At 43.3% G+C, this 25603-nt stretch overlaps 3 protein-coding genes across 10 annotated transcripts; 1 reads left to right on the top strand and 2 right to left on the bottom strand.

The window, feature by feature from the left end:
- Positions 1-544: 544 nt before the first annotated feature.
- On the bottom strand, positions 545-6455 carry LOC139413364 (GATA-binding factor 2-like). 3 transcript variants are annotated; one of them, XM_071160649.1, is made up of 7 exons: positions 6215-6455; positions 5157-5279; positions 2869-3105; positions 2216-2719; positions 1959-2104; positions 1666-1791; positions 545-1373 (listed from the first exon to the last, which is right to left on the bottom strand). In XM_071160649.1, the coding sequence occupies exons 3-7, from the start codon at positions 3080-3082 to the stop codon at positions 1086-1088; spliced, it is 1278 nt and encodes a 425-aa protein (XP_071016750.1). In that variant the 5' UTR covers positions 3083-3105; positions 5157-5279; positions 6215-6455; the 3' UTR covers positions 545-1085. The 3 variants fall into 3 exon arrangements, with proteins under 3 accessions (XP_071016750.1, XP_071016753.1, XP_071016752.1); XM_071160652.1 differs by lacking the exon at positions 6215-6455 and adding an exon at positions 5920-5970; XM_071160651.1 differs by lacking the exon at positions 6215-6455 and having other exon boundaries at positions 5157-5318.
- Positions 6456-8910: 2455 nt separating this feature from the next.
- LOC139412602 (uncharacterized) lies at positions 8911-11335 on the top strand. The gene is made up of 5 exons (XM_071159304.1): positions 8911-8985; positions 9125-9258; positions 9536-9597; positions 10927-11012; positions 11252-11335. Exons 1-5 carry the CDS (start codon positions 8911-8913, stop codon positions 11333-11335), a joined length of 441 nt encoding a protein of 146 aa, XP_071015405.1.
- On the bottom strand, positions 11201-24788 carry LOC139413363 (host cell factor 1-like). Of its 6 annotated transcripts, none has more exons than XM_071160644.1 (28): positions 24637-24788; positions 23312-23482; positions 22404-22552; positions 22095-22255; positions 21745-21953; positions 21544-21628; positions 21291-21397; positions 20895-21074; positions 20431-20757; positions 20098-20246; positions 19822-19992; positions 19464-19688; positions 18941-19048; positions 18618-18834; positions 18400-18530; positions 17892-18030; positions 17548-17759; positions 17055-17390; positions 16475-16907; positions 16254-16390; positions 15761-16022; positions 15326-15607; positions 15136-15224; positions 14889-15023; positions 14621-14806; positions 14173-14470; positions 13985-14048; positions 11201-13849 (listed from the first exon to the last, which is right to left on the bottom strand). In XM_071160644.1, exons 2-28 carry the CDS (start codon positions 23475-23477, stop codon positions 13810-13812), a joined length of 4998 nt encoding a protein of 1665 aa, XP_071016745.1. In that variant the 5' UTR covers positions 23478-23482; positions 24637-24788; the 3' UTR covers positions 11201-13809. The 6 variants fall into 6 exon arrangements, with proteins under 6 accessions (XP_071016745.1, XP_071016747.1, XP_071016746.1 ...); XM_071160646.1 differs by having other exon boundaries at positions 16254-16387; XM_071160645.1 differs by having other exon boundaries at positions 18941-19045.
- Between the last annotated feature and the right edge of the window lie 815 nt (positions 24789-25603).

Raw genomic sequence — 25603 nt, 5'->3', positions numbered from 1 at the left:
CAGCTTTTCTTAACAAAGAGAAACACCCCTCTCCCTCATCTTTCCCGAGGCTGACGACCAGTCTTGACGATGCATAGAAAAGTCAGCGATATGTATATTATCCATGTCCTTGTTCAGCCACGACTCCATGAAATATAGAATATTACACTTCTTCATATAGTTATATTTAGTTGAGTGTGTGTGTACCAGCTTGTGTGTCGATTTTTGTTGACCTAACGGTAGGTAATGCCACATCAATCTAAATGTAGAACCTGGCACACCTTTCTCACTTGAGTTGAATGTTTTGTCACTTTACCGCTGCTTAATGGAAAACTGAGGATTTGCATGGCCGGTGCTCCCAATACAATTCCACTGTCAGTCCTTACCCCCAACAGAGCCTGGACAAAGAAACCATTATACCTCAGTGAGTGAAGGTACAATGCCACTATAGTGACTCACCACAGCACCTGAAAGAGTGCAGAAAATTTAAATACCATTTACACGTTGAAAACGATAAACGTGTGCCTCAAACCCAGGAATTTGTATAGTAAATAATCAGAAACAGTTTTCTTAATTTTACCATTCATGTTTTATTGTTTATGAGGAGCTTGTAAGAAATTACAAATATAGAAATGTAGCAAATACAAAACAATTCACATTTTAATGCCCTTTCACCTTCAACTAAAATCATAAACATTTGAAAAGGGATATGGCAACTTTAGTCCACACAATTCGGTACGTATTTACGAAATACAGATAGCTACAAGTTCATACCAGTGTTACCCGTATCAATGATTACAGTGGGAAGTTTAAACTTTACTTTTAAAGTTTTAGTTTTCATAAAAATAGAATATGCCTTTAACAAAATACAATCAAATCCTTCCATAAAAGTTTTTATTTTTTGATCTTGTAAAAATGTGCAGTATTATGTCCAGTGTTAAGACAAGATCAACTTCACACATAAAATAGGAAGGAAAAAAGTATAAATGCATTTATGTACAAGGCATCCATTGCTACAAAGAAGCTATTCCTCAGTAGGCGAGTTTGTGTCTGTACTGTATGTGCTGTATGTTGCCTTTATGGGTCTGAATGTGTCTAGGTCTGTTTCACACCAGTGTGGGCACCATGCCAGTGTTTGGGTGATGGGTGTAAGACAGGCTGACAGACGGGTGCATGCCGGAGGGTGGGGAGAGGAAGTGAGGGGTGTGGCTGTAGGAGAGCTGTGACCCTGGACCCAGCGAGTAGGGGCCTCCGTGGTCATCTAGGGGGGGACCCTGTGAAAGGTCAGGGTACTGCTCCAACATGGCGCTCTTCTTACCCTTCTTGTTCTTGTTGGACGCTTTACGGTTTCGTGTTTGTATACCATCTTTCTTCATAGTAAGGGGTCTGTTGACCTGTCAAAAGAGAAGTTTACCTTAATTTCACATACATAAATTAGTACATTCTCTTTCTTATTAACCTGATACTACTATACTACAGGGGGTAGAGAAAAAAAAAACTCTCTATTGAGGTTAACATTTAGGGTTTAAGTTCAAGTTTATGTTCAATGACTTGGGTTCAGAATCAGTAGCTTGGGGTTGTGTGGGGTTTTGCCGTTTCAATCACTGAGGAAGTGCTAGCTACAAATGGTAATAGTAGTTCTCTAGCTAATTGAGAACAGTCAATGTATCTTGTTCATTGACTCACATTGTGCAGCTTGAAGTAGAGTCCACAGGCGTTGCACACAGGCTCACCCCTGGCGTTCCGTCTCCACAGCGTGGTGGTGCTGGTGTGACAGTTGGCACATTGAGTCCCGGCCCGCTTGCTGACAATCTGAAACAGAGAGAGAGAAAGATAAGTCAATTCTGTAGATTAAAGATGAGCTCCAATGTTTATTTGGATTCATTGTTTTTTTCGATCAATTGATTGGCATGTCAAACACCATGGAATTTACAACGGATTATTATCATATCTTATCCGGTCCTTGTGCCATATCATACCAGTCTTTTCTTTGGTCGGATCAGGGGACGATTTTGGCCATTCATCTTATGGTAAAGCCCACAGGCGTTACACAGGTAGTGTCCTGTTCCATCTCGACGCCATAGAGGGGTGGCAGTGGCTCCACAGTTGACACACTCTCTGGCCTCTGCCACAAATCACAGACACACAAATCATTATCTGGAATCCCACAGGACGTTCAGAGGACAGAGTAAAACTACTTAGGTGGGATAGCATGGATATGATGCATGATGCTCACCTGGTGGAGACAGCCTCATCTTATTACGTAGTTTGGGGGAGTAGGAAGAGGGGCTCATCCATGCCCCTGGGGAGGAGTATAGGCCTGCCATTGTGTAGTCCTGTGGAGAGGTCATGTACGAGCTGTAGGGGCCCAGCATGTGTGAATGGGAGTGGGGAGATGGTGTGCACACACTCCCAGCAGCAGAAGTCAGATTCAGAAAACTGCTTCCACCACCTCCATCCAAAGGACTCAAGCGCTCGGCCTTCAGGGCCTCCTGAAGCCTGGGACTCTCCTTACCATCCCTACCTGGAGAGGAGTACTCATCTCTGGAGGTGAACGAGGACGTGGCGCTGGAGGCATAAAGGGAGGTTGGGGTGTATGGGTGCAGAGGAGTCTTAGTGAAAGGGTTGCTGGTCCAGGTAGAGGATGATGGGTTGTATGGAGAGCTCAGAGAGTGGCTGCCAGGGCCATCCAGCCATTGAAGGTTGCTCAGGAGAGAGGGCGAGGAGTACACCTGGCGAACTGTATGAGAGAGAAGCAGTAGAGGGGCACAGTTGTCAGGGGAGTCCCTGATTACAGAAACTGTGCATTATTTTAAATTCAATATTAATTTACACTATGAAAGGTCAACATAAATGTTTTAAAGTTATGTTATGTTCCTCGCTTCTGACCTGAACTCTGTCTGTAGCCTGATGGAACCCTGCTGTGGCTGGGGTTGGAGAAGTAGGAGGGAAGGCTGGTGTAGTCAGTCTCAGGGTTGGAGAAGAAGGGCTCTCCCTCCTCTCCTGGAGGTAGTAAGCCAGGCTCTGAGGAGAAGCTGGCCAGGGGATCAGAGCTGAGCAGAGCCGGAGACACCCAGTGAGACTGTTCAGAGGAATCCTCCATTCTTACAGAGATAACCACTAACTCTGAAACAACAGAAAGGATTAGGAGAAACCTAATTATTCCTAGTTGGAACCTGATTAGGAGCTATAGCAACAACCAGACAGTAGCAGCATCTCAGTAGGCTGATGTGAAGTGTTTACAAATACTGTTTTTTTGTGAGGCTGCCATTTTAAAGGAACACATGTAACTTCAAGACATGAAGGTCACTCAACAGCAGCAGGTTTTCAAACTTCCCTTTCAAGGATCCTCATTTGACTGTGGCTGAAAGTAGACCCTAAAAATAAATAGGCCTATCTGTAACTACAAACAGTGAACAAACGTTTGCTTACAACCAATGACCTTTATAGGAATTCCTATTTAGGGCTCACAAGTGGGGCAGCAGTCTAAGGCACTGCATCTCTGTGCTAGAGTTGTCACTACAGACACCCTTGTTTGAATCCAGGCTGTATCACAACCAGCCGTGACTGGGAGTCCCATAGGGCGGCGCACAATTGGCCCAGCGTCGTCCGGGTTTGGCCGTTGTAGGCCGTCATTGTAAATAACAATTTGTTCTTAACTGACTTGCCTAGTTAAATAAAGGTTAAATGTCAAAACAGAATGTGAGTTCTAAGGAAAGCAAATATAAATGTAGTAATGAAATTGAAAACAGTTCATTAGATGGCAATAATCTAGATGTTCAGCATTTAGATCATTTGATGTAGTTCAGTGACAATTTAGCATAACATAAGCCTAGTATAAATGAGTTTATTGTGTAGTGGAGGGTAAACGCAAATAAACACAGTTACCCCCCCTTACAGTTTCCACACTTTTTGCCGAAAAATACAATTAATGTATTGGAAGCGTTACTTATTTCCCCATGACCGGCGATCACAGTTGTTTGCCCACCTATTTCTTTTTTTTTACCACTACATCGTGATCACATTCACTGTAGTGGCTAATTGATTATATAATGTAACAGAGAGTGCTTCTAACCAAAACAAATGATACATCTATGGAAATAACAGAAGTAGTGTCTGCTCTGGGACACACCGTGCATGTTGTCAGTAGTAGAGACAATGTTGACCCATATCTTTATTAACTTGTGATAAGAGGAAAGAGGAGCCTGATAGGGTCTGATAGAGTCTGAGAAAATCAGATAGAGCACATTATTGTCATACTAAATATACCCAGCACCAGTGATGCGACGGAACACCAACCCTAATCTCATCTGATTAATAGAAATGTGTTGTCGCACAATTACTGCTGACTACCACCCGGCAGACCATACAAAACCACTGTCATGGAACTTCTCTGAATAACAAACAGTGCAGAATAAATCAATGCTATCACTGCAACAACAACAACAAAACTATTTCCTTAATAACCACATTAGGAAAAAAGTGACATTTCACTGTCATTTTGCAATGGAATTTACTCTCGTTTGTATACCAGCCATTATGGCAAAAATAATTAGACGTTACAATAAAGTTGTAACGTAACATTTTTCTAATTAAAAAGTAAATTCATTAAATGAAAATGCTTGATAAATTCACATCCATGAACATCCATGCACCATTTATCCACAACACATGTTGATAAGTATACTCTTGTCTGTGTAGAAATAATTCAACCATCTACTCATTGACTGTAACTGTAGGATTACAGTTGTGGTTACCAAAATGTAAAATTATCTAAAGAGGTCATTGCCACTCACCACTACCATCTCACATATATATGGTTGCAGCCAATCAAACAACTAATGGTCTGGAGTAATACAGAAGGCTAACTTCCACAGGTTTCAGGTAGACACCATTACACTTGTGATCCTCCACTATCATTCAGGCTGATATTGTGAACACTATTAGAAAAAAAGGTGCTATCTAGAACCTTTAAGGGTTCTTCGGCTGTCCCCAGAGGAGAACCCTTTGAATAACCCCTTCCTACACGTGGTTCTACATGGAACCCAAAATGCAAAAGGGTTCTACATGGAATCAAAAAAAGTTCTCCTATGGGGACAGCCGAAGAACCCTATTAGAACCATTTTTTTCTAAGAGTGTACAGTGGCACTGTAATGTGACAGAAACGCTGCACCTACCTGAGGTCCTTGTGAAGAGTGGATGTCAAAGGAGAGCAGAGGATGGCCGCAGTACAGGATACCCAGCTAGGTGAGAGATTGAGAGAACACACCGCCCTGAGGTTCCAGTGTCTGGATCTATGTCTGTGTGGGCAAATCGCCAGAAGAATAACTGAGGTCTTGTACCCCTCGAAAAAATGACTGAGGTTAACGTTAGAAAGGGAGCGATGGGAGGGGTTAGGAAGAACTCTTTTGAAAGACACACCTCCTGGTCCTGCTATACCAAGAGACATCTAATTTGTCTGTTTGGGTAGACTCACTATAGTCAGTCACAACTACAAATGGTCAGTAAATATATACCCAGAAACTCCTTATAATCATTATATACCTCTGTGTTATTGACAGGAATGGTAAACAGGAACATTTTAACATTATTTGTATACGATTTATGTGAAGGAACTGTTGTATAAAAAAAGGGGAGTTGACGGTATTAAAATGACTTGTGTGTTAATGTGACTTGTTTCAGTTATATCTCGGCCAATATCGTAGACTAGTAAGATATCCAAGTCAGCATTTCACTGCCTCCATTAGACTTTTGCGCTTTGGAATCTCTTCTCAGTATTTGCTCCTGAATTACAATCTTTATTGAGTCATGCAGCCAGCTTATAGCAGGGACTGTTTTTGTCTGTTGATGGATATGCATACAATGCAGATAAGACCAGACACACATGGAAAAAGGAGAGGCGGGCATTTAAACAAAGCAAGTGAAAAATGCAAAGAATACATTTCTCTGTGGTTCAGCACAGCTTAGAGTGGAGGACAGTAATGCAAATCGGGAGAGGTGCTTCAATCATGGAGAGAGATATGGTCTGGACACAGGTAGGCTTCAGACAGGCCTCACTCTGTCACAGTCATTTGGTAGTCAAAGCATCCCCCACTTTCCTCCTCCTTTGTTCATTTACAGTTTTCAGGGAAATTAGGAGAGAGTTAGAGAGAAGTGAACCTTTTAATTGCACAAGAAACACGTCCTACTGTAGCTCTGCCTGTAACTGTCTTTTTTGAAGAAGAACAGACTTTACCTGAACAACTGCTGTATAGTCCCTGTTCCTATAATGGTGGTGAAAGAGAGCATTCAAATACACAATATTCAAATTCGAACAATACTGAGGAAATATACAGTGTTGATTGATGAATGAAGCATTAAATCCAAAGTCGTAGAGATCATTTTCAGCCTTATGGCTCACTCAACGAAAGGGAGAAACATTGAAGATGAGAGCGAGAGGATGAGGTGGTCCTGACTGTGTACAGCTGGGTTTGTGTGAGGAAAGGAGAGTGGTGGAGAGCGGTGGCGAGGGATGTGGCTGGTGGCACTCTGTCAGCGAGCTGCTTGTCTCTGATAAGAGGTTATCAAGATGAAAGGGGGAGGCCAGGAATTACACTGTCACCCAGTAAACACAGAGGAATAAAGGCACCCTGCAAAGCCATGCCACTCATAATACACATGTGTATGAGTGGGAAAAAACATTTACACACACAAATATACATATCTGTCTTTGCACTGGCAAATCGCCGTAAAACACACACACACACACACACACACACACACACACACACACACACACACACACACACACACACACACACACACACACACACATATACATGTATCTGAAACTGAAAAAGTATAACCTATATTATACAGTTAAGCAATTTTATCATAATAGAATTGGTTATACCATGATGATGGGGGGTGCAGGGGACACAGCGGGTGACCAGTGAGGTCAAACCTCCAATTCCCAAGAAACAGTCTTCTTTGTATGCAGTAGTCTTATCTTTACCACACAGAGGCTGCTGAGCCATTCTCAGACACTGGTATACACCCGGGACTACTGTGCCCCCCCCCCCCCCCCCTTTCTCTCTTGCTAACTCTCAGACATGCTGTGTCTCTGTGTACATGAAGTGTGCGCTGACAGAGAAAAATTGTCTAGGGCATCTACACAGTTATAACAGTACAGTAAAAACGGTGATTATTACACAAATCATTTAAAATTATTCCTAATGAAATATTTACTCAATAATGGTCAATCACAAATTATAGGCTGGTACCACACCCCAACTGCCAGAAAACCCTGACACACCCCAACATATTTGTGTGTATAAAACTCTAAGCAAGGCTATTGTCAGCGCTTCATCTGATAAATACAAGATATGCGTCTTACACAGGCCCTGGAAGAGAAGGGCACATCTTAGCAACAGCCATATTCACAGAGCTTTGTTTTTAAGATATTTTATTGCAATACAAAACATTACATAAATATGTGATTAAAATGTTTCACTGCCATCTTTGATTTTTTTGTTGTTGTAGTTCTCCAAGTTGTCATTATTATTCTAAATATAAAAATCAGAACAACAAATATTTGTTATACTGTTGCAAGTGCTTGAAACACCATAACATACCTTTACTGTCTAATTTGATCTTTCCTATTGGAAAAGATTAGATCTTTCCTATTTGATACTCTGATAGCCCCCTTTTTTTGTTTTTTTTACAGATATTGTGATAATGATATCACATGATGAATGTATTTATCAAAGTAAGATCAAATCTTGAGTGTATGATATGATATACCGTCTTGATTAATCGTGGCATTGGTGACGATGGCGATGGTAACAATCACCACACCTTGGAACAGTGAGAGCTAATAGAACTCCTTCCAGAAATCCTTGTGTCGGCCCATATATAACATCATATGACGGACCACCCTCTAGTGAAGGAACTGTTTCATTGGCTGAGGGTCTTTCATTTCAAGTCGTCTTCACTCGATGGTTAATTGGCTTCATTCACTTTCATGTAATTGGCGCAGTCGTTGAAGCACTTGCCAAGGCGCCAGGCTTCTTTCTAGCAGCTTTCTGCACTGGGATGGGATTTAAATGCAAGATTTAAATCTCCAAAAATGTAACGTCCATTGAAAGAAACTTCAGTACAAATTGTTCAAGTCAATAACCAGCTGAATAAATGTGGGCAAAAAAGGAGGAAAATTGTGTTTCGAATTGGGGTTGTGCGCACTGCCAGGAATAGGTTTTACTTCGTGTTGCCCTCTGATAAGCAACAAAGACAAACGTGAGATAAAATCTATAACATATATCTATAATTACCTCAGATATTCGATTTATTAAGTCCTTTGTTGCCATTGTTGAATATGTTTACAGAAAGTGATGGGACATAACATAGCTGGTAAATTAAGACAGAGAAAATGTGCACGCAGACAAGTCTGTTTTCAGATAAGAACGGCTAACACACGTCTGAACTCATTACGGAATTGGGCAAACCTAAACCTCGGCAATTCTGCATAAATCCGAAAAATAATATTAGACAATGCTGGCCAATGTAGGTTTGTCATTATTTATAGTTTCCATATGTGCCCCTTAATGCGACTTTTCTCTGGAAAGGAGCTTGGAAAGGGTAGATCACTTTCTCTTTGGGAATCCCCTCCTTTTTTCTGAGAGGGTCAAATTATGCTACTGTAAAAAACGGTGTCAAATTACTATAAAGTTCATAGTTATTCTACAAGGTATTGTTTATAGCACAGTATCAAATAACGTTCATATCACAAATGTAATTCATCAATGATAATTGCATCCATATCACTGTTCTGTAAAGTGAACTGTCATATAATTGTGTGTGTGACACAGTCCCAAAATGAGATGAAAGGGGAACTCAGGGTGGGGAAATCCTTCTTCATGAACAGATACAGTATGTAAATTATTGCTTCATTACATGTACCTAGCAACCACTGTGACTGACTTTCTCACCAAAGAAGTGAGCCTAGAGGGAAGTGCAGTCATTCTGCAGGTGAGTACTTGTTTGTGGTACTTACTATCTTAATTATGTCCAATCTGTCCCAACACATTCAATAATTGAACAGCTGTTGACAGTGGCTGCTAGTGTCTTTTCTCAGCTCATAACAAGACTCATATTAGTCTTCATTCAGATCTGGGACACTGCTGCGGTAGAGAGTTTACAGTCTCTGGGTAAGCCCCTGTATAGGGGCTTTCACTGTTGCCTAACTATGTTTAACATCACGTCAGAGACCTCTTTCTCTGCTCTGGAGGTTTGGAGAAAAGAGTGACCTGACTGACTTTCCATTCATTGTGATACGTAACAAGACTGAGCTGAGCAACAAATGTGATGTTAGTCACTAAACATTAGGGTACATCTTAATGATTTTCAGTGTTTTTTCCTCATTTTCTCCACTCCTGTGTCGACACTGATCTGATAACACAAGATAGGTGAAACATAGTAGTGGAGGCCCTGACCCAAGGCTAACCTACCAGATATTTGCCTTCACTATACACACACACACTGAAGAAGGTTGACACTGAAACGTGTCTGACTTCACTAGATATTACTTGAGTTATTTCACAATAGTGGAGGTGGAGGAAGATGAGAGGAAGCTACTGCATTGTTAGTGGAAATGTCCTCAGCCTGATCTCTGTAACCATTAAAAAGAGCTATCTGTCCAGAACAAGCTAGCCAATTGGCTTTTCCTTTCTTGTAGATGTGCCGGAAGCAAGCTGTGCTGTGAAGAGATACAGTTGAAGTCTGAAGTTTATATACACTTATGAGTCATTAAAACTCGTTTTTCAACCACTCCACAAATTTCTTCTAGACAAACAATAGTTTTTGCAAGTCTGTTAGGACATCTACTTTGTGCATGACACAAGACATTTTTCCAACAATTGTTTACAGGCAGATTATTTCACTTATAATTCACTGTATCACAATTGCAGTGGGTCAGATGTTTACATACACTAAATTGACTGTGCCTTTAAACAACTCGGAAAATTCCAGAAAATGATGTCATGGCTTTAGAAGCTTCTGATAGGCTAATTGACATCATTTGAGTCAATTGGAGGTGGACCTGTGGATGTATTTCAAGGCCTACCTTCAAACTCAGTGCCTCTTTGCTTGACATCATGGGAAAATCAAAAGAAATCAGTCAACACCTCAGAAAAAAAAATTGCAGACCTCCACAAGTCTGGTTCATCCTTGGGAGAAATTTCCAAACGCCTGAAGATACCATGTTCATCTGTACAGAAAATAGTACGCAAGTATAAACACCATGGGACCACACAGCCGTCATATCACTCAGGAAGGAGACTCGTTCTCTCTCCTAGAGTTGAACGTTTTTGGTGTGAAAAGTGCAAATCAATCCCAAAACAACAGCAAATTACCTTGTGAAGATGCTGGAGGAAGCAGGTACAAAGGTATCTATATCTACAGTAAAACAAGTCCTATATCGAGATAACCTGAAAGGCCGCTCAGCAAGGAAGAAGCCACTGCTCCAAAACCGCCAAATAAAAGCCAGACTACAGTTTGCAACTGCACATGGAGAATAAGATCGTACTTTTTGGAGAAATGTCCTCTGGTCTGATGAAACAAAAATGGCCATAATAGCCATAAAGACCATCGTTATGTTTGGAGTAAAAAGGGGAAGGCTTGCAAGCCGAAAAATACCATCCCAACGGTGAAGCACGGGGGTGGCAGCATCATGTTGTGGGAGTGTTTTGCTGCAGGAGGGACTGGTGCACTTCACAAAATAGATGGCATCATGAGGAGGAAAATTATGTGGATATATTGAAGCACCATCTGAAGACATCGGTCAGGAAGTTAAAGCTTGGTCGCAAATGGACAATTAATTTTTACTTGGATTAAATGTCAGGAATTGTAAAAAAAAAAAGAGTTTAAATGTATTTGGCTAAGGTGTATGTAAACTTCCGACTTCAACTGTAGGTGCACAGTGCTGTGAGGGAAGAGCCAAGGGGGACATTGAAAAGGGCTTTGTCACATCAAATGCAGCTAGGACAGCTTTACAACAGGTGAGCGAGTCAGCGTTAGGTCTCTTTGGGGCTTGCAGTTGTGAAAGTGATGACTGCAACCACTAAGACGGGTGTTTATTCAGTAGTTTATTATCCAAACTATGGCATAAAAAAATGTATCCAACTTTGAATCACTGTGCATTATAGTGCTAGTGTATCAAACTATCCCACAAGGACTGGAAATAATGTGATGTTTAACATGTTTATTTTGATGTTAAAAGATACATTACTCCCTACAGTACAAAAAACACACATCGGAAAATACAGGACAATTCCAGATAACCTGCAAACAGCTGGAAGAAACTCACAAGTGTCAGTGCTAAGACCAGCACTTGCCCCACTGTGGGAGGTAAAGTTCTGAAAGACCTCGGCACTGTGCAAAAATAGTGACCCGGTAAAGGTACTGTGGAAGAAAAGGACACATTTGTATACCACATGAAGGGAACAAACTCATTAAATGTAAAAACATTTTTTTTTTTTTAGATCCTTCAGCTTATGGTCAAACTTAAGGCTTTTACTACTAAAATACACTGGTTGCATGCATGTCTAGCCTTGATCAACAGACACTGACACGTACAAAATCATGGATGTATATGAAACAGTGGTTTCACTATAGAAATAAATCAGGATAATCTGGAGACTAAGGTGATGCCCAGAGAAGAAATTAAACCAAGATGCAAGTACTACAATCTCAAGAGGTAACACATTCTCCCTTGACTTCACTTGGTCTCTGGTCAATTACAATTCTGAAAACTCTTTATTTCACTAACTACTGAATAAAGTCATGTCCACTCCAAGATTTCCCTCTTTATAAAACTCTGTGTGATTTATCCTGAAGACAAATGTTTCGGTAATGAACCTTGCTGTGTTTCAGACTTGCAAATCTGTTAAATAAATGCAAGTCATAGCAATTGAATCAGGGAGACAGTTTCTTTTAGAAGTCTAGACACAAAAAGCAAGTGAGAGATGACCAACATGTAAAAACATTTTGGTACAGGTAATTATATAAAAATGCCAAGATGTTACTTTATTCTTGCTCTGGAACAACTAATTTACAAGCGAGTCCAAACTCTGGCTATGCTTCTTCCTTCCCACCAAAACATCCCAATTTAAAGGTATACTTTTCACAATTAACTTGCACACCTCACCTCTATAGTTGTTCAAATAAGAGCCTAAAAAAAGAAATGTAAATTGGATTTGGTGGTTCCCAACAGTTTAAGGAAAGAAAATCTACCACTATAATTACACGAGGATCACCAACTTGATTAAGCCGCAGACTGATTTTTTTTCTTGAGTGGTTGGTCGCGAGGCCGGAATATAATTTTTTAAAAATGTGTAGACTGCAAATTGACCGAAAGAAGCCCAACCAGATGACTAAAACAATCATTTCAAACCTTGCTACATGTGTAAACAATCACATCTCTATTATGCATGGAAATACTTCGGAACAGATTTCCTAAATTAAAAATCACTTGGAGCTGATTTCCTGATGTTTTTACAGTGTTATGTCCAACAACAAAAATATACTCTTTGGGGAGGTGGGGGGGGTTGGCTAAACGTGGGCCGCCAGTTAAGGATACCCGTTCTAAAATAAATGTGCGGGGAAAGAGGGAAGGAGTATGAGAACTGATCAGGTTTTTCTTCATTAATTTTCCATGTTTGGCATTCACACAGTGATACAAGCATTGAAAGATGTGGTTAACAAAGTAAAAGCACTCCTCTCCCTGGGTCTGTTTCAAATTCCCTTCAGTCCTATTACATCTGGGGACCTAGTCAGAACAAATACAAAAGTCTTTATTTTTCATACCCTCTGATACAACATACAACTGATCGAACCAGGATTTAAAAATATAGTGGCTACTTCAGCACTGCCATCCGTCTTCCCACCAACACTTGAAAACAATGGAGACGAACAATAGTAAACAAAACAAACAAAAAATAGTTGACGTTTTAAAAATGCAGTGACAAGGAAAAGCTTAAAAAAATACAAAAATAAACTACACAAATATCTTCTGCATCAGTGCTTGCTAATTTCTGGGGAAGATTTTTGCAAGATGTGTGTGTGTGTATGCTGCAAGTTTCAGTCCTAGAAAAGTCGGTCTCACTACATATGTTTTCCTTCGTCGTTCGATTCGTCGTCCTCTTCATAGCACCAGACCTCAGTTCTCATCTCAGGGGAAAAGGACACTGATGAGATTACTAGGAGACTGGAATCCAGTATGCTATCTGAATCGATTGGTTTCTTAAATTAAGCACATTTCTCCTTGAGGGAAAAATAACCCCTTTTGTTTGTTTTCCCCATTTTGATTGTTCCTCCCATCTAAACGAACACCACCACTGCCTCTTGTTCAGCACATCCTCAAACTGTACATCAGCTCGTGTAGTCTCTCACTACACCCCCCCCCCCCACACCAAAAAAATAACATTAAGCTCAGGCCGGCTCATAGCTTGTGAAGCTGTAAATGTTTCTCTACAATTGCTGAACTACTGAAAGTAGCCAAAAAGATGTATAATAAAAGTAGCTAGAGAGAGAAAAAAACAAAAAAGTTATGAAGAAAAAGCTATAATGTGCTTTTTAAAATTTGTGTTGCTCTAGAAATAGTGGGACAAATAGAAAAAGGGTCTTGCCTACAGAACCATATCTCTTATTGACTTCCATCTAGGGTTTCTGCTGCCATTTTGTTTATGTTGCTGGCTAGATGTAGGTTAACTTGAGAATGGGGTGAAGTCAGGATGAGGATGGAGGGATCAGTCTTCCTGGTCAAAAAGGACAGCGGGGGGTGTCATCTGTGTAATCTCACGGGTCCGTTCTTGCTTTCTTTTGACCAGCAGCCTTACTGCAGGGGCAGACAGAAAGCAAAACATTTATTTAAAATAATTTTCCATTGTTGAGGAAAATATTCATCCACAACCAGTTAGTGATGATAATGTCTGTGGAATGTAGGCTAGATTAGATGGAACCAGGTACTCACGCATCAGGCGAGGAAACGGGTCTTTTTGGGGCAAGTTTTGCCGAGGCTCCATCTTTGCTGGACTCTAAAAAGGGGAAAATCCATTAAAGAGAAACCGTACTTACACACTTAAAAACAAGTACAACCATAATTATAGAGACGCTGCTCCATTTGGCTGAACAGCAGAATTTAAATGAACGTTTACCCACCTTGCAGCCATCGGACTTGTGTGGCAGGGCCGTAGCCCTTCTCGTTGCGCGCAGCTATGCGGAAGATGATGGCGGGCTTGGTGGTGTAGTCTATGTGGGCATTGGAGAGGCTGGAGGACTGCACCAAGCAGGAGGGGTTGGGCCCACAGTACACCCGCATGAAGGCCAGCTGGGCTGGGGTGGAGGCCTTGGGCTCAGCTGTCTGGGTGCTCTGGATGGCCAGGTACACAGAGTACTCAATGATCTTCCCTGATGTCACAGAGGGAGGCTCCCAGGTGAGGTGGGCACCATCTGGGCTCTGAGAGGGAACGATGGAACCGTTGTTTTAACGCAAAACCAGCAGAAAAACAATCCATATTCCATCAAGACTAGAAAAACTACAACCTCTGACTATTTGTCAAGGGTAACCTAAAACAGTAATTGTTCCGTGACTAGTTTGCAGTTTTACCTTGCTAATTTTGATGGCACAAGGTGCTCCAGGGAAGCCTGGTAAACAGGTCTTAAAAGCAGATATCTCTGAGAAGAAACCACGACCACAAGCGTTGATACCAGCGACACGAAACTTGTAGGCTGTGCCAGGCTGCAGCTCCATTTTCTTCATCTGGTTATAGTCTGGGATGGCACCCGAGTCATCCTACAACACACACATCGTTAGTGCTGCACTGAACTCTGATCTCAAAGCCATAAAAAGGCATGAATCCAGCTTTGAGGCTTACCTCCACTTGAGAATCGTCTTCTGGGATGAAGAAGTGCGTAACCACCATGTTTGTCACCTTGACGATGCCAACGTCAAACCACTGGTTCTCTTTTTTTACAAGAGTCTTGATAGGGGCTGGTTGAGGGTTTAGCTTCTGTATATGTCCGCAACATAAAAAGGGAGTTAAAGCATGTTGTGCCATTCAACATTCCTCTCAAATTCTGATCAAACAGGCAGGATACAAGCAGGACATTATGGGTACTCACCCCACCCTCAATGCCATTGGCCACCTCTGCTACAGCAGCTTGCAGCTTGGCTGGACTGGCAACAGAAAATGTGCTTGAGGGGGCCAGGGCTGCAAGGGGACAAGAGGGAGAAGTCAATTTAAGACCTAGAGAAACTATTAGTAAGAACAAAGAATTACACTCCTAAAAGAGAATTTAAAGAAATACTTACTCTCAGTGGATGTGCGCGGGAGCAGTGATGCCACACTGGGGTGTCCGTTGCTCTCAGACGCAGGGTCGTTGAGGCTGTCTGCGGGGGCAAGGCCCTCAGTGGGTAGGGCCTGGACATTTCCTTGCTGCTGGGCCTGAGCCTGGGCCTGGGCCTGAGCCTGGGCCTGGGCCTGAGCCTCCTGGAGCTGGTGCTGCTGCTGGACCAAGGCTGCCAACTCCTGCTGGGTCAGGACGATGGGGATTGTGATGGCCTGCTGTCCGGTCGAGCCAGAATCACCCTTGTCTATACATGCAGGGGAACGCAGTTTGATTGTGAGATTGTTACAGTTGGGGAGCGGTTGTCTTCACACACATTTAAAGACTTTTGAGGTGAATCCATTTATCATCTACCAACAATTGCCTGGTAATACACTGCCAATCTGTGGGCCATACTTACTCATGACTGCCTGCTGTGCTGCCTGGAGGACTGCCTGAATGGCCAGGGCCTGGGCCTCCTCTGTGGCTGCAGCCTGCGCCGCTGCCTCCGCCGCTGCGGTCACAGCCAGCTCCTCTGCAGACAGACCTGTCCCCATCTGTCCCTCTGACAGCTCTGGGGACAGCCCAGTCTCCATAGCTGTCTCTCCCCCCTCCGTGGCCGCGTCTGTCTGCATGGGCTCTTCTGTGGAACCCGCAGCACCCTCAGTGATCGACAAAATGGACTGGAGATAAAAAAGGACAGAAATTAATGAGTGCAAATTCTCAAAATGGACAAGATGAATCAATTATTTCCATACATTATTGATTTTGGGCATTAGTTGCTGATAATTTGCCTAACCATGCCAGTGAGTAATTCTGAACTAAACTCTTACACTAGCAATTCCACGATTGTTATGCTATCAGTAGAGTATAGACTGTCAAAGCATTGTTAGTTCAGTTAGGGGTTTCTTTACAGGTACTGAGGGCCCCGGGGCTGGTGTGGACTGAGTCACAGTAGTGATGGCTCTGCTCTGGATGGTGGCTGGGGTTGTTTCTGATGCAGTGGTGGAAGGTGTCTCTGTACTGCTGGTGGCACTGTCTGCTCCATCTGCTGTAGGAAACACATGGCATTAAATATAGCCCTAAACATTAAAATAAAACCATTTAAAAAACAGTATCTATTCTAACGGTATACCTGTGGCAGTAGTTGCCGTGTTGGTGGTGCCAGTCTCGTGGGTTTCACAGGGGGGGTTGGAACACACCCTCTGCGCCGTCCCTGTCTGGTTCCCGGCCATGTTTGAGCTGGCCTGGGACGGGGTGCTGGTGGTCCCAGTTTCGTGAGTCTCGCAGGGTGGGTTTGAGCACACCCTCTGCACAGTGCCAGTCTGCCCATTACCCATGCTGGACAAGGACTGAGTGGCAGTGTTGGTTGTGCCTGTTTCATGTGTCTCGCAGGGTGGGTTTAAGCACATCGTAGAGCCCACGGCTGGCTTGGGACTCTGCACAGTTCCGGTCTGGGCTGAGCCCATGTTGGAGCATGCCGTGGTGGGGGTGAATGTGGTGCCGGTGCTCAGGTTCTCTGGTCCCTGGTTGCCTGTGGCGGTTCCGGGGGAAGAAGAGGTGGTCGTCTGAGGGGGAGAGGACAGAGATGGGGGGTGAGAAGATGAGCTACTCTGGACAGTGCCCATTTGGTTAGACCCCATGATGGAGTGGGTGATGGTTGAGGTGTTAGTGGTGCCCATCTCGTGGGTCTCTGATGGAGGGCTTGTACACACCCTCATTGCCCCGCCCATGTTGGTGGAGGCGGTCGTTGTGGTGTTGGTGGTGCCCGTCTCGTGGGTCTCACAGGGGGGGTTGGAGCAGACCCTCTGCACCCCACCTATATCGGAGGAGGCTGTGGTTGCGGTGTTGGTGGTTCCTGTTTCGTGGGTCTCACAGGGGGGGTTGGAGCAGACCATGGTGACAGTGCCAGGGACATCCCCGACCTCAGTGGAAGAGGGCTGCTCAGAGGTGGGGGAGGCCAGGAAGGACACAGGCAGGTCCTGCACTGGCTGGGCCTCAACCCCGCTGGGGGTGGTGATGAGAGTCACCTGGGTAGGCTGGTTTGCTGACTGCAATGAGAGCACATCAGGTATTGATTATGATGGAGAAAACCCAATCAAAAAGTTCTCCACATTGTACAGCATGACATTTCATGTCCCAATTCTCAAGAACATAATTGGAGCTATAGCTACATATCTGTATTAAAGAATAGCACAGTCGGCTTACCATGGTGGAAGCGGAAAGGGTAGTAGCTGTGGTCAGACTGGTCTGGGCTGCTGACACAGTGATGGCAGTGGGGTTGATAACTTGGCTGGACAGGGTGGCGATGGTGCCAAGGGTGGTGATTGGAGTTGCCAGAGAGGCATTGGCACTGGCTACAATGCTCCCTGCCAGACTGGAGGAGACTGTCCCTGTGACAGTCCCCAGGGTGGTGACACCTAGGGGAACGAACAAAGTACTAACTCAACAAGGGGCAGACAGCTGGAACTATGCGTGATTTTGTTTTTAGCCGCATACTTATGAATTGAACAGACAGCACCTGTTTGTAATTATGAAAATGTTATCCATACCAGTTGTTCCCTTGACGACCAGTGTAGTTATATTGGGCTTGACAGAAGACATCGTGACCGGGGTGACGAGTCTGACTCCACCCATGGGTACAGTGTGCAGAATGGTGCCAGGTTGGCCCGGGGCTCCCTTCAAAACCACCTATAAAAACCAAGGGGGAGGTAAAATAATATAATTGAGAAGCTAGGGGGCACTATTACACTCTTCCACTGGGGCAAGACATTTGATACAGCTATTGGTAGCACTAATCATCAGAGAAGATTAAAATATAGTCCCCAGAGGTATGCATGCATTTCAACTGCTCCAAACACTGCTGTACTTAGCCGTATGATATTTATCAATTGTAACTAAATATAAAATGCCATGTGACATTTAAAAGTAAAAAAAGGCACCAATGTCAAAACTGAAACATCTCAAATTGTTTTACATAGCCTATAAATATTATGCATAAACATATCATATATGCATATTCTACAAGAGGTTGTAAGGGTCATCATTTCTGTGAGGTACCTGTGTCAGCCCTTGCTGGCCAGTTGCAGTACCAAGCTTGGGCATGGTAGTGATGATTTTGCCTGGAGTGCCAGTGGTCATCATCTTGGTGCTGATGATGGTATAGGGCGTCTTCCCTGTGCTGCTGGTCACTGTTAGCAACAAAACAAACTGTCAGCATATGGTCCTCTTGTATTGTGCTGAATTGTCCCTGAAACATGAAGCCAGTGGGTTCTGACCTGTGGCTCCAGGCTGGGTCATAATAGCAGACATAGGGATGGTCTTGATGATGGTGGTACCCTGTTTGGTTGTGGTGGGCGACATGCCGCTGATGTTCAGGATGGTGGGTTTGTTCCCGGTTCCTCCCGCCTGGGATGTGGTGATGATGGTGGTGGGCTTGCCGTCCGCTGAGGTCACCAGCTTCAGTATGGTGCCGGCAGGGAGAGAACCCTTGGTCTACGGGAGACAAAGTGGATTATGAACATGATCAACTGAAAGCAGGCTGAGCCTGCCCCTGGAGTTTTAGCTACCTCCTCCTCCTGCTCTCATGCAGATAGCTGACCTGTATGAGCTGTGTGAGAGGGTTAGTGGAAGCCTGGCCTGTAACAGCCGATGTCTGCACTGGCTTGGTTTGTACCACAGACATCATCTTGCCAAGGTTGGAGATCTGCTGACATAGGAGAGAGACTCAAGTTTATGAGTCACCAGAAAACATCACAGTATTTGGCGCCAGGAGATCAGTGTCATGTGGACAACTGAACGGAGTACGGCTGAACTGTGAGTACAGCCAATCTAACTGACCCTGACAGTCGTGCAGATCTATGAACTCAAGCTGTTCCTTATCTTGGAGGTTTACACAGCCACATCTTCTATCACGGGTTCATGCCTAGGCCATATAAGATTAATCTGATACGTGTGGGGGACAACAACAAAAAACTAGCCAAAGTGTGAAACTATTTCTCAGTTCACAGCATGCATATCAAATTCTTAAGGAGCGAGATCTTGTATAAGGAGAGACATTTTTCACAACCTTCTGCCTGTATTCCCTCCCCTCCGTGTCCTGTAAGACTGTCTAGTTCTCTCACCAAAGTGCCGCTGCCTCCCATTGTGAGGGGGCTCTTGACCAGGGTGATGGTCTTGGTGACTCCTCCCACCATGGTGGTAACCACCTGGTGTTGCTGTGCTACGGTAACCGTGCCCGACTTGTGCACAGTGATGATAGGTCTGTTGGGCGAGTTGGATGACGATACGGTCGCTGTGCCCACCTGAGCTGCAGCTGTCTTCAGCATGCGAGTGGCTGGGTTACTAACCTGGAAGTAGAAAATACAAACTGTGTTACGGGTGTAAATTCTAAACTGGGCCATGACAGAGACTACCTGACAAACCCATTTCATTTTTTTTTTACAGATATATTTGATGAGTCTTGCCATGAGAGGGTCTTACCATGAGAGGAGATGCCATTTTGACTGTGGTGGAGCCAGCCATGGTTTTGACAAGGGTGGCACCTGCTGGAATGTTGAGTACAGTGCTTGAAGAGGGTGGGATCTTCTGTGTGGCTGCTGCAGCTGCAGCCAAAGCTGCCATGCCACTCATCTGAGGGCTACTGCCGACTGGCTAAAAGAAAAACCAAACAGTCCTGAGTGAGACAATACTCTTGGCATTACTCTCGAGACAACTTTTTATCCTTGAATAACAAAACCATTTCACAATTGTCCATACTGTTCCTTGGGCGGTCTGGGCAGGAACAACCATGCGAACTCCTGGAAGAAGTGATGTCACAGTGACAGGGGATTTCCCAGCCTGGTTGGGTCGCACAGTGACAAGGGAGGTACCCGTGCCAGACGGAGGCGCTGCAACCTTCAAGATAGCTGTCAAAACAACAGAAAACCTGCTCAGTATATAGAGCCTTCGAGGTCTGCTTTTTACATACCACTTGGTATACGGTTATCAAAATACAATGGGCTGTAAAGATGAACAATGAAAACTGTGACAATTGTCCATAAAATGGTACAAACAACCTCCAGTTAACAAGTAGGACATCCATGGTTTTACCTGGCCCATGAGCTGTGGAGGCAGCCAGCGGGCTTCTGGGAATGTTGGGAAGGATTGTAGGGGAAGAAGCCTGGGGCACAATAGTGATACCTGTGTGTGGTAGGTTCTGAGCAGAGGGAGAAGCTGTGGCTGGGCCCTTAGGCAAGTTCCCTTGCAGAGAGGTGGCGGCATTGAGGGCCGGCGAGGTCACAGCAGTGGCGGCAGGAATGTCGTACTTTTGTAGCTGCAGCAGATAGGTGTCTGCAGTGGACACAGCGCCCCAGCTTACCTCCAGGGAGTTGGTGTTGGCACGGACTAGCTGCACTCTCGAGGGAGCGTGTGGCCTCTCTGTAACCAAAACATAAAATGGTCACATTTCTTATAAGCAATCAACAGAAGCAGAGAAAGCCTCACCAAGAGCACAGTTGAGCAAATACTGTGGGCTTGCTTTACCAGAGTAAATGAGCAAATAGGAGTTGACTCACCTGTTTCAAGGTACCAGAGGTCTTTACAGCAGACTTGGTTGTTCCATGCTTTACGGTAACCGTCACGGCCACTCCAGACATACAACCTAGAGTTGATGGCCACAGAGCAATGTCCTGCCCGGGCCCTTGGGATATTGTCCTCCAGAGTATCCATCACCACTGATTCCCAGGCCATGGAGTCTGGGGTAAAAAGAAACATGAGGTTTACATTTGATTTTTTGACAGTAATATAACTTGACCACCAGGTGACACTGCCATTTACCAATGAATGTTCACTCAGACTGAGTTTGTTGGAGTCGATCAATTCATAATACACAAATCAAATCTAGAGAAACAATCAGTGTGTAAGGTTTGATGCAAGTAGTAGCACCAATAACTGAAAACAGAGAGACGAACCAAGATTTAGGCAGGCCAGTGTGTTTGTGCACTTCCATTCCTTCTCATGTGTGGCCACCTTCACATCATCCATAACCAGGGGAACCCATCCCCCAAACACAAACATCCTGCAATGAGGTAGACAAAGAGATGAGAATCAAGCAGTCATCAAAAATAGGCTACTGCCGAGAGATTTAACCAATTGTTATTCCAGAGATCTAAATGATCATAATATAATTTTTATAATTTCAACAGGTATTCAGGGAGCTCTCACTTGTTTGTGATGGTGGTGGCAGAGTGAAGACTCCTGGGCAGAGGTGCTGTGCCATTCACTGATGGCTTAGTCCAGGTCAGGGTGTCTGCAGACAGAGCAGGATAATTTAGATAATACACTGACTAGACTGATTTATGCAAATAAGAGACAAAGAGTGATTATATACAATAATATGGTAATACTGTTAACTCAGGAGCCTACCGATGTCAAGTGTCCATAGATCTCCCAGACGACAGCCACTCATCCCTCCATAGATGATCAGGCGAGATTTCTTGCTGTCCTTTTCTGTGTACACTACGGCAGTGTGGCTCTCGCGAGGAGGTGGCAAAACACCATAAGTAATTGGTATATCCCAGCCCACAACACTGGAGCCAGCACGAAGCTCCAGGGTGTACAGATCATTCAGGTATCTAGTTACAAAATAGAGATTTCAGTCAGAAAGTATTTCGAATTGCTTACTACAAAATCTCTGTTTGCTTCCATTCCACAGCATCAGTTATCCCATTACCCCACTGGTCACATTTCACATCTCCTTCTTAAGGCATCTGTACCTGGGGATGTTGTTTTTGGGGTCCTCGCTGTCATTAGCCAGTCCTCCAAACAAGTAGCACTTGTTACCCACCAGCGAGAAACTGTGGCCAAGTCGAGGACAGGGAGGCGGGCCATTTTTGTGAGTCTTAGCTTTCAACTTTTTCCATTCCCATCTGCTGGCCTGAACAAAAAAAAGCATATGCAAAAGATGATAGCATGCTGTAATCCATTAATCATAATCTATTTATAAGTACTTAAAGACAGCCATTTACCCCTGGCTTTAGCTCTACCACTGTTATAGCAAGAATGTGGTGTAAGCATTCCATTACCTGTAGCTCATAGAGATCATTGCTGTATTTTCCATATTCCACCATTCCACCAAACACCAGAAGCCGGGTGCCATCACAAACAAAACCATATGCAGCACATCCAGGGGGAATATCACCACGAACCGCAGGGATAAACCATTGGTTTGTTGCTAGATTAAATAAATAGAGGTTAGTCTGTGTATAGACAGGTAGACATTGTTGGGTGGTCAAGTGCTGGGTAGGCCTATGATGTGAAGCAAATGCTCTTTTGAGTAAATATTTACTCGAGCATGTTCCAAGCATCTCTGACAAACGTAGCCTGCATCTTCTTGTTTGAAAGTGTCACATGAGAAGTGTATGTTCTATGCATTGTACTCTTATCTGCATAACCCAAAGTTTAAAAACGTCAACTGAAATTTCAACTGCAACGTTATTGCGCTCTCAAAAACGTAACATATAATAATAATAATAATAAAACACTTATAACTGTGCATGTTGACTACATAAGTGTTTCTTTGGAACAAAATGTTGAAATAACTACATTTGTAACTCGGGACAATATCAGTACAGTAAAGTGAACAGAAATTGAGTGCATCCAATAATTGAGTGTTCAAAACAGTGCTCCTGTCGTCCATTTTATTTTAGCGCGCCATTTTCATTTGTGCGCTTTCCGTTCTTTGCCACCAGGCGGCGACAGTTTGTCAGGTAATGTCAGACTACATTTCTCTAAATCTGATCTCCAGCACACTACACAAAACAGGCTGCTGACAACAGCGGGCGAATGCAACATATAGAGGGGCCATCGGATTAGAAGAAGAAAAAAGTATAGTAGAATGACGCATCTCCTACAGTAATTGCTAATATCAAATAAATTAGTGTATAGAGAGTTGGCAATATGCAGATTCGGCTGCATGGTGAAGTTATCTTACCTGTGTTGTAGACATGCAACTCATCCACAATTCCTTCATTTCCTCCTCCAAAAACAACCATCAATTCCTTTATAGCAACGGCTCTGTGACCATGTCTGGGCCGAGGGACAGGGCCAGACCATCCCAGCACCCGCTTCCATCGTGGCTGTAGAGCTGAACCAGTCATGTCCTCTTCAGGGAAAAAAAGGGTTGTTTAAACAAAAAAAACAAGAACTCCAAAGCAAGATTGATGACAAGTTCTGATCAAGTCTATTGATACTTGCGAAGTGAGGATAAAACTATGACAAATTGTGCAGAGTGAAAACTGCAGGTGCAATCGAATGTTGGGCTCAAACCCGATGCATTGATAGCGTGCATTTGAAAAAAATAATATTGTAATTGTAAACTCCAGGGAAGTCGCCATTTTCCTGACGTTTCGCAAAAAGCCGGCAATTATAATAATGAATTATGATACACCTAATAGCTACTCACTCTAAATATAAAATGTATTCGACATCACAACTCAAAGCATAGAAGTTATATTGCGCGTCCTTAGAATTTTTTTATACGTTTGCATCTTGCAGTTAAAGCTTTGAAGCAACCCTAAAGTGCCACTATGGGAGCCGCCATCTTGTATAACAACCAAACAAACCTCCGCCAGTCTGAAAAATGGCGGAAGAGAAGACAAATGAAAGACATACGTGTGTTAAATTAAGCTTTAACCTACTGCTTCAACAAGCAGGTGTACTAGCCATATCCCACTACAGTCATATTACTAAATATGTGGATCAAGTGTACCACTAATAATACACGAAAAGCATTTGCAATTAGACCCGTTTGTGGATTGCGATTTTTCACGCTTCTCTGGGAATCGCCATATTTGTCACATTCATTCAATCTATCGCCGCTTCTGCTTTGCATTACAATTGTATACATCTTTCAAGTGGAATCGAATGTAACTTCTCAGATGCACAATACCACGTGAAATCTGAAACTTTCACAACACATCAATTAGAAACCCGCGCATGCACTACAGAGTTATGGCTAATGGACTATCGTAGCCAGCAAACTCACAATGTTAGCATGGCAGGCTTATTAGCACAGCGTCCTTTACCAATTGCATACAATAGTTTGATAAATATAAATGCATTATATAGCCAGTGTAATGTAATTCAATATGTAACATTTCAAATAAAGTGTTGTTATTTATCATGCCGTCTCTGGAATCAGCCATCTTTTCGAAAATCGGCCTACTTTTAAGCTCCCTCAAGAAAAATGGCCGTACAGTTCGCAAAACAAAACACCTATATTTACAAAATCTGACATCCATAAGACATATTACTTACTTCTTTCGGTGTACTATTTCCAATAAGACGATTTGGGTGTCTACTCATGAATTACTAGCACAAATTCCTTCGATTTGTGAAGAAGTATTCCCTCTCATGCCTGCCTGGAAGCTGCCATCTTCTTGACAACCAAAAGGGGAGGAAAACAGCATTTGGCGTCACCCAAAACAAACATGGCGACTGGTATAGAACCGCTATCAATTAATGCACATTGGACTTAGATAAACGTGCGTTTTGACTTCAAAACAACCTACACAATTCAGTGTAATATCTTTGAAATGGGCATTTACATTTGGACATCAAATATGTAATTTAGTTCGTTGGAAGTTATCATACTTGCACAGGCTACATTGTCCCTTAATAAAGATGGCGATGCACACATATTTCAGTTTAGTACACGATTAAGCATATATAAGAGTTGTGCTATTTATGTTATCTAAATAACTTAAATAACAAAGCACATAATAAACTGGAATTATGAACATTTTGTTTTGGGGGACTTTACAGTCCCATTCAACACCCACTGCTAATTGCCACGCCCCCACTTTCAATAAAGCGACAGTGCGGTACCGAATTTTGGCGTATCTGAATGTCGCATTGAATGTATGCACGAAGGCATCAACAAGGCAAATAGCCTGCCCTACAGGTACGCAGTAAGCCATATGAAGACAGTCACTTTAATATTGCAAAAAGGCAATTCACACTTCTTGTCTGTATGCAAAGTAACATATCGTAACACATATGCTACGCACGCATATCCTGCATGGGAAAATTCCAGACCCAAAGCACAAGACTGGCCAATGGACACGAGTCTTTAGCTTCAAATGGTTTAAAGGTGCTTAACATTCATTTTGATAAGTACTTTTTCTCTCATTGCTAACTACCAGGACGTTTGAAAACACAGGCTGAGGCCTCCCGAGTGGCGCAGCGGTTTAAGGTACTGCATCGCAGTGTTGTGGTGTCAATC

This window comes from Oncorhynchus clarkii, chromosome 7, assembly GCF_045791955.1.
Source record: "Oncorhynchus clarkii lewisi isolate Uvic-CL-2024 chromosome 7, UVic_Ocla_1.0, whole genome shotgun sequence".
Classification (NCBI taxonomy): Eukaryota; Metazoa; Chordata; class Actinopteri; order Salmoniformes; family Salmonidae; genus Oncorhynchus; species Oncorhynchus clarkii.
Note: the sequence above shows the minus strand (reverse complement) of the source record. Positions and strands in the feature narration are given on the sequence as shown.

Bases quoted from the DNA above. Each gene is read 5' to 3' on its own strand.
- LOC139413363 (XM_071160643.1), bottom strand. From the start codon at position 23,477: ATGACTGGTTCAGCTCTACAGCCACGATGGAAGCGGGTGCTGGGATGG. The intron at 19,689-19,821 runs GTAAGACCCTCT...TTCTACTTCCAG, and splicing joins AAATGGCATCTCCTCTCATG to GTTAGTAACCCAGCCACTCG. The intron at 14,471-14,620 runs GTAAAACTGCAA...GTTCCCTCTCAG, and splicing joins GTGCCATCAAAATTAGCAAG to AGCCCAGATGGTGCCCACCT.
- LOC139412602 (XM_071159304.1), top strand. From the start codon at position 8,911: ATGTACCTAGCAACCACTGTGACTGACTTTCTCACCAAAGAAGTGAGC. The intron at 9,259-9,535 runs GTGACCTGACTG...TGACTTCACTAG, and splicing joins CTGGAGGTTTGGAGAAAAGA to ATATTACTTGAGTTATTTCA. The intron at 9,598-10,926 runs GTTAGTGGAAAT...CTTCAACTGTAG, and splicing joins TGAGAGGAAGCTACTGCATT to GTGCACAGTGCTGTGAGGGA.
- LOC139413364 (XM_071160649.1), bottom strand. From the start codon at position 3,082: ATGGAGGATTCCTCTGAACAGTCTCACTGGGTGTCTCCGGCTCTGCTC. The intron at 2,105-2,215 runs GTGAGCATCATG...GATTTGTGGCAG, and splicing joins GATGAGGCTGTCTCCACCAG to AGGCCAGAGAGTGTGTCAAC. The intron at 1,792-1,958 runs GTATGATATGGC...TCTCTGTTTCAG, and splicing joins TCCGACCAAAGAAAAGACTG to ATTGTCAGCAAGCGGGCCGG.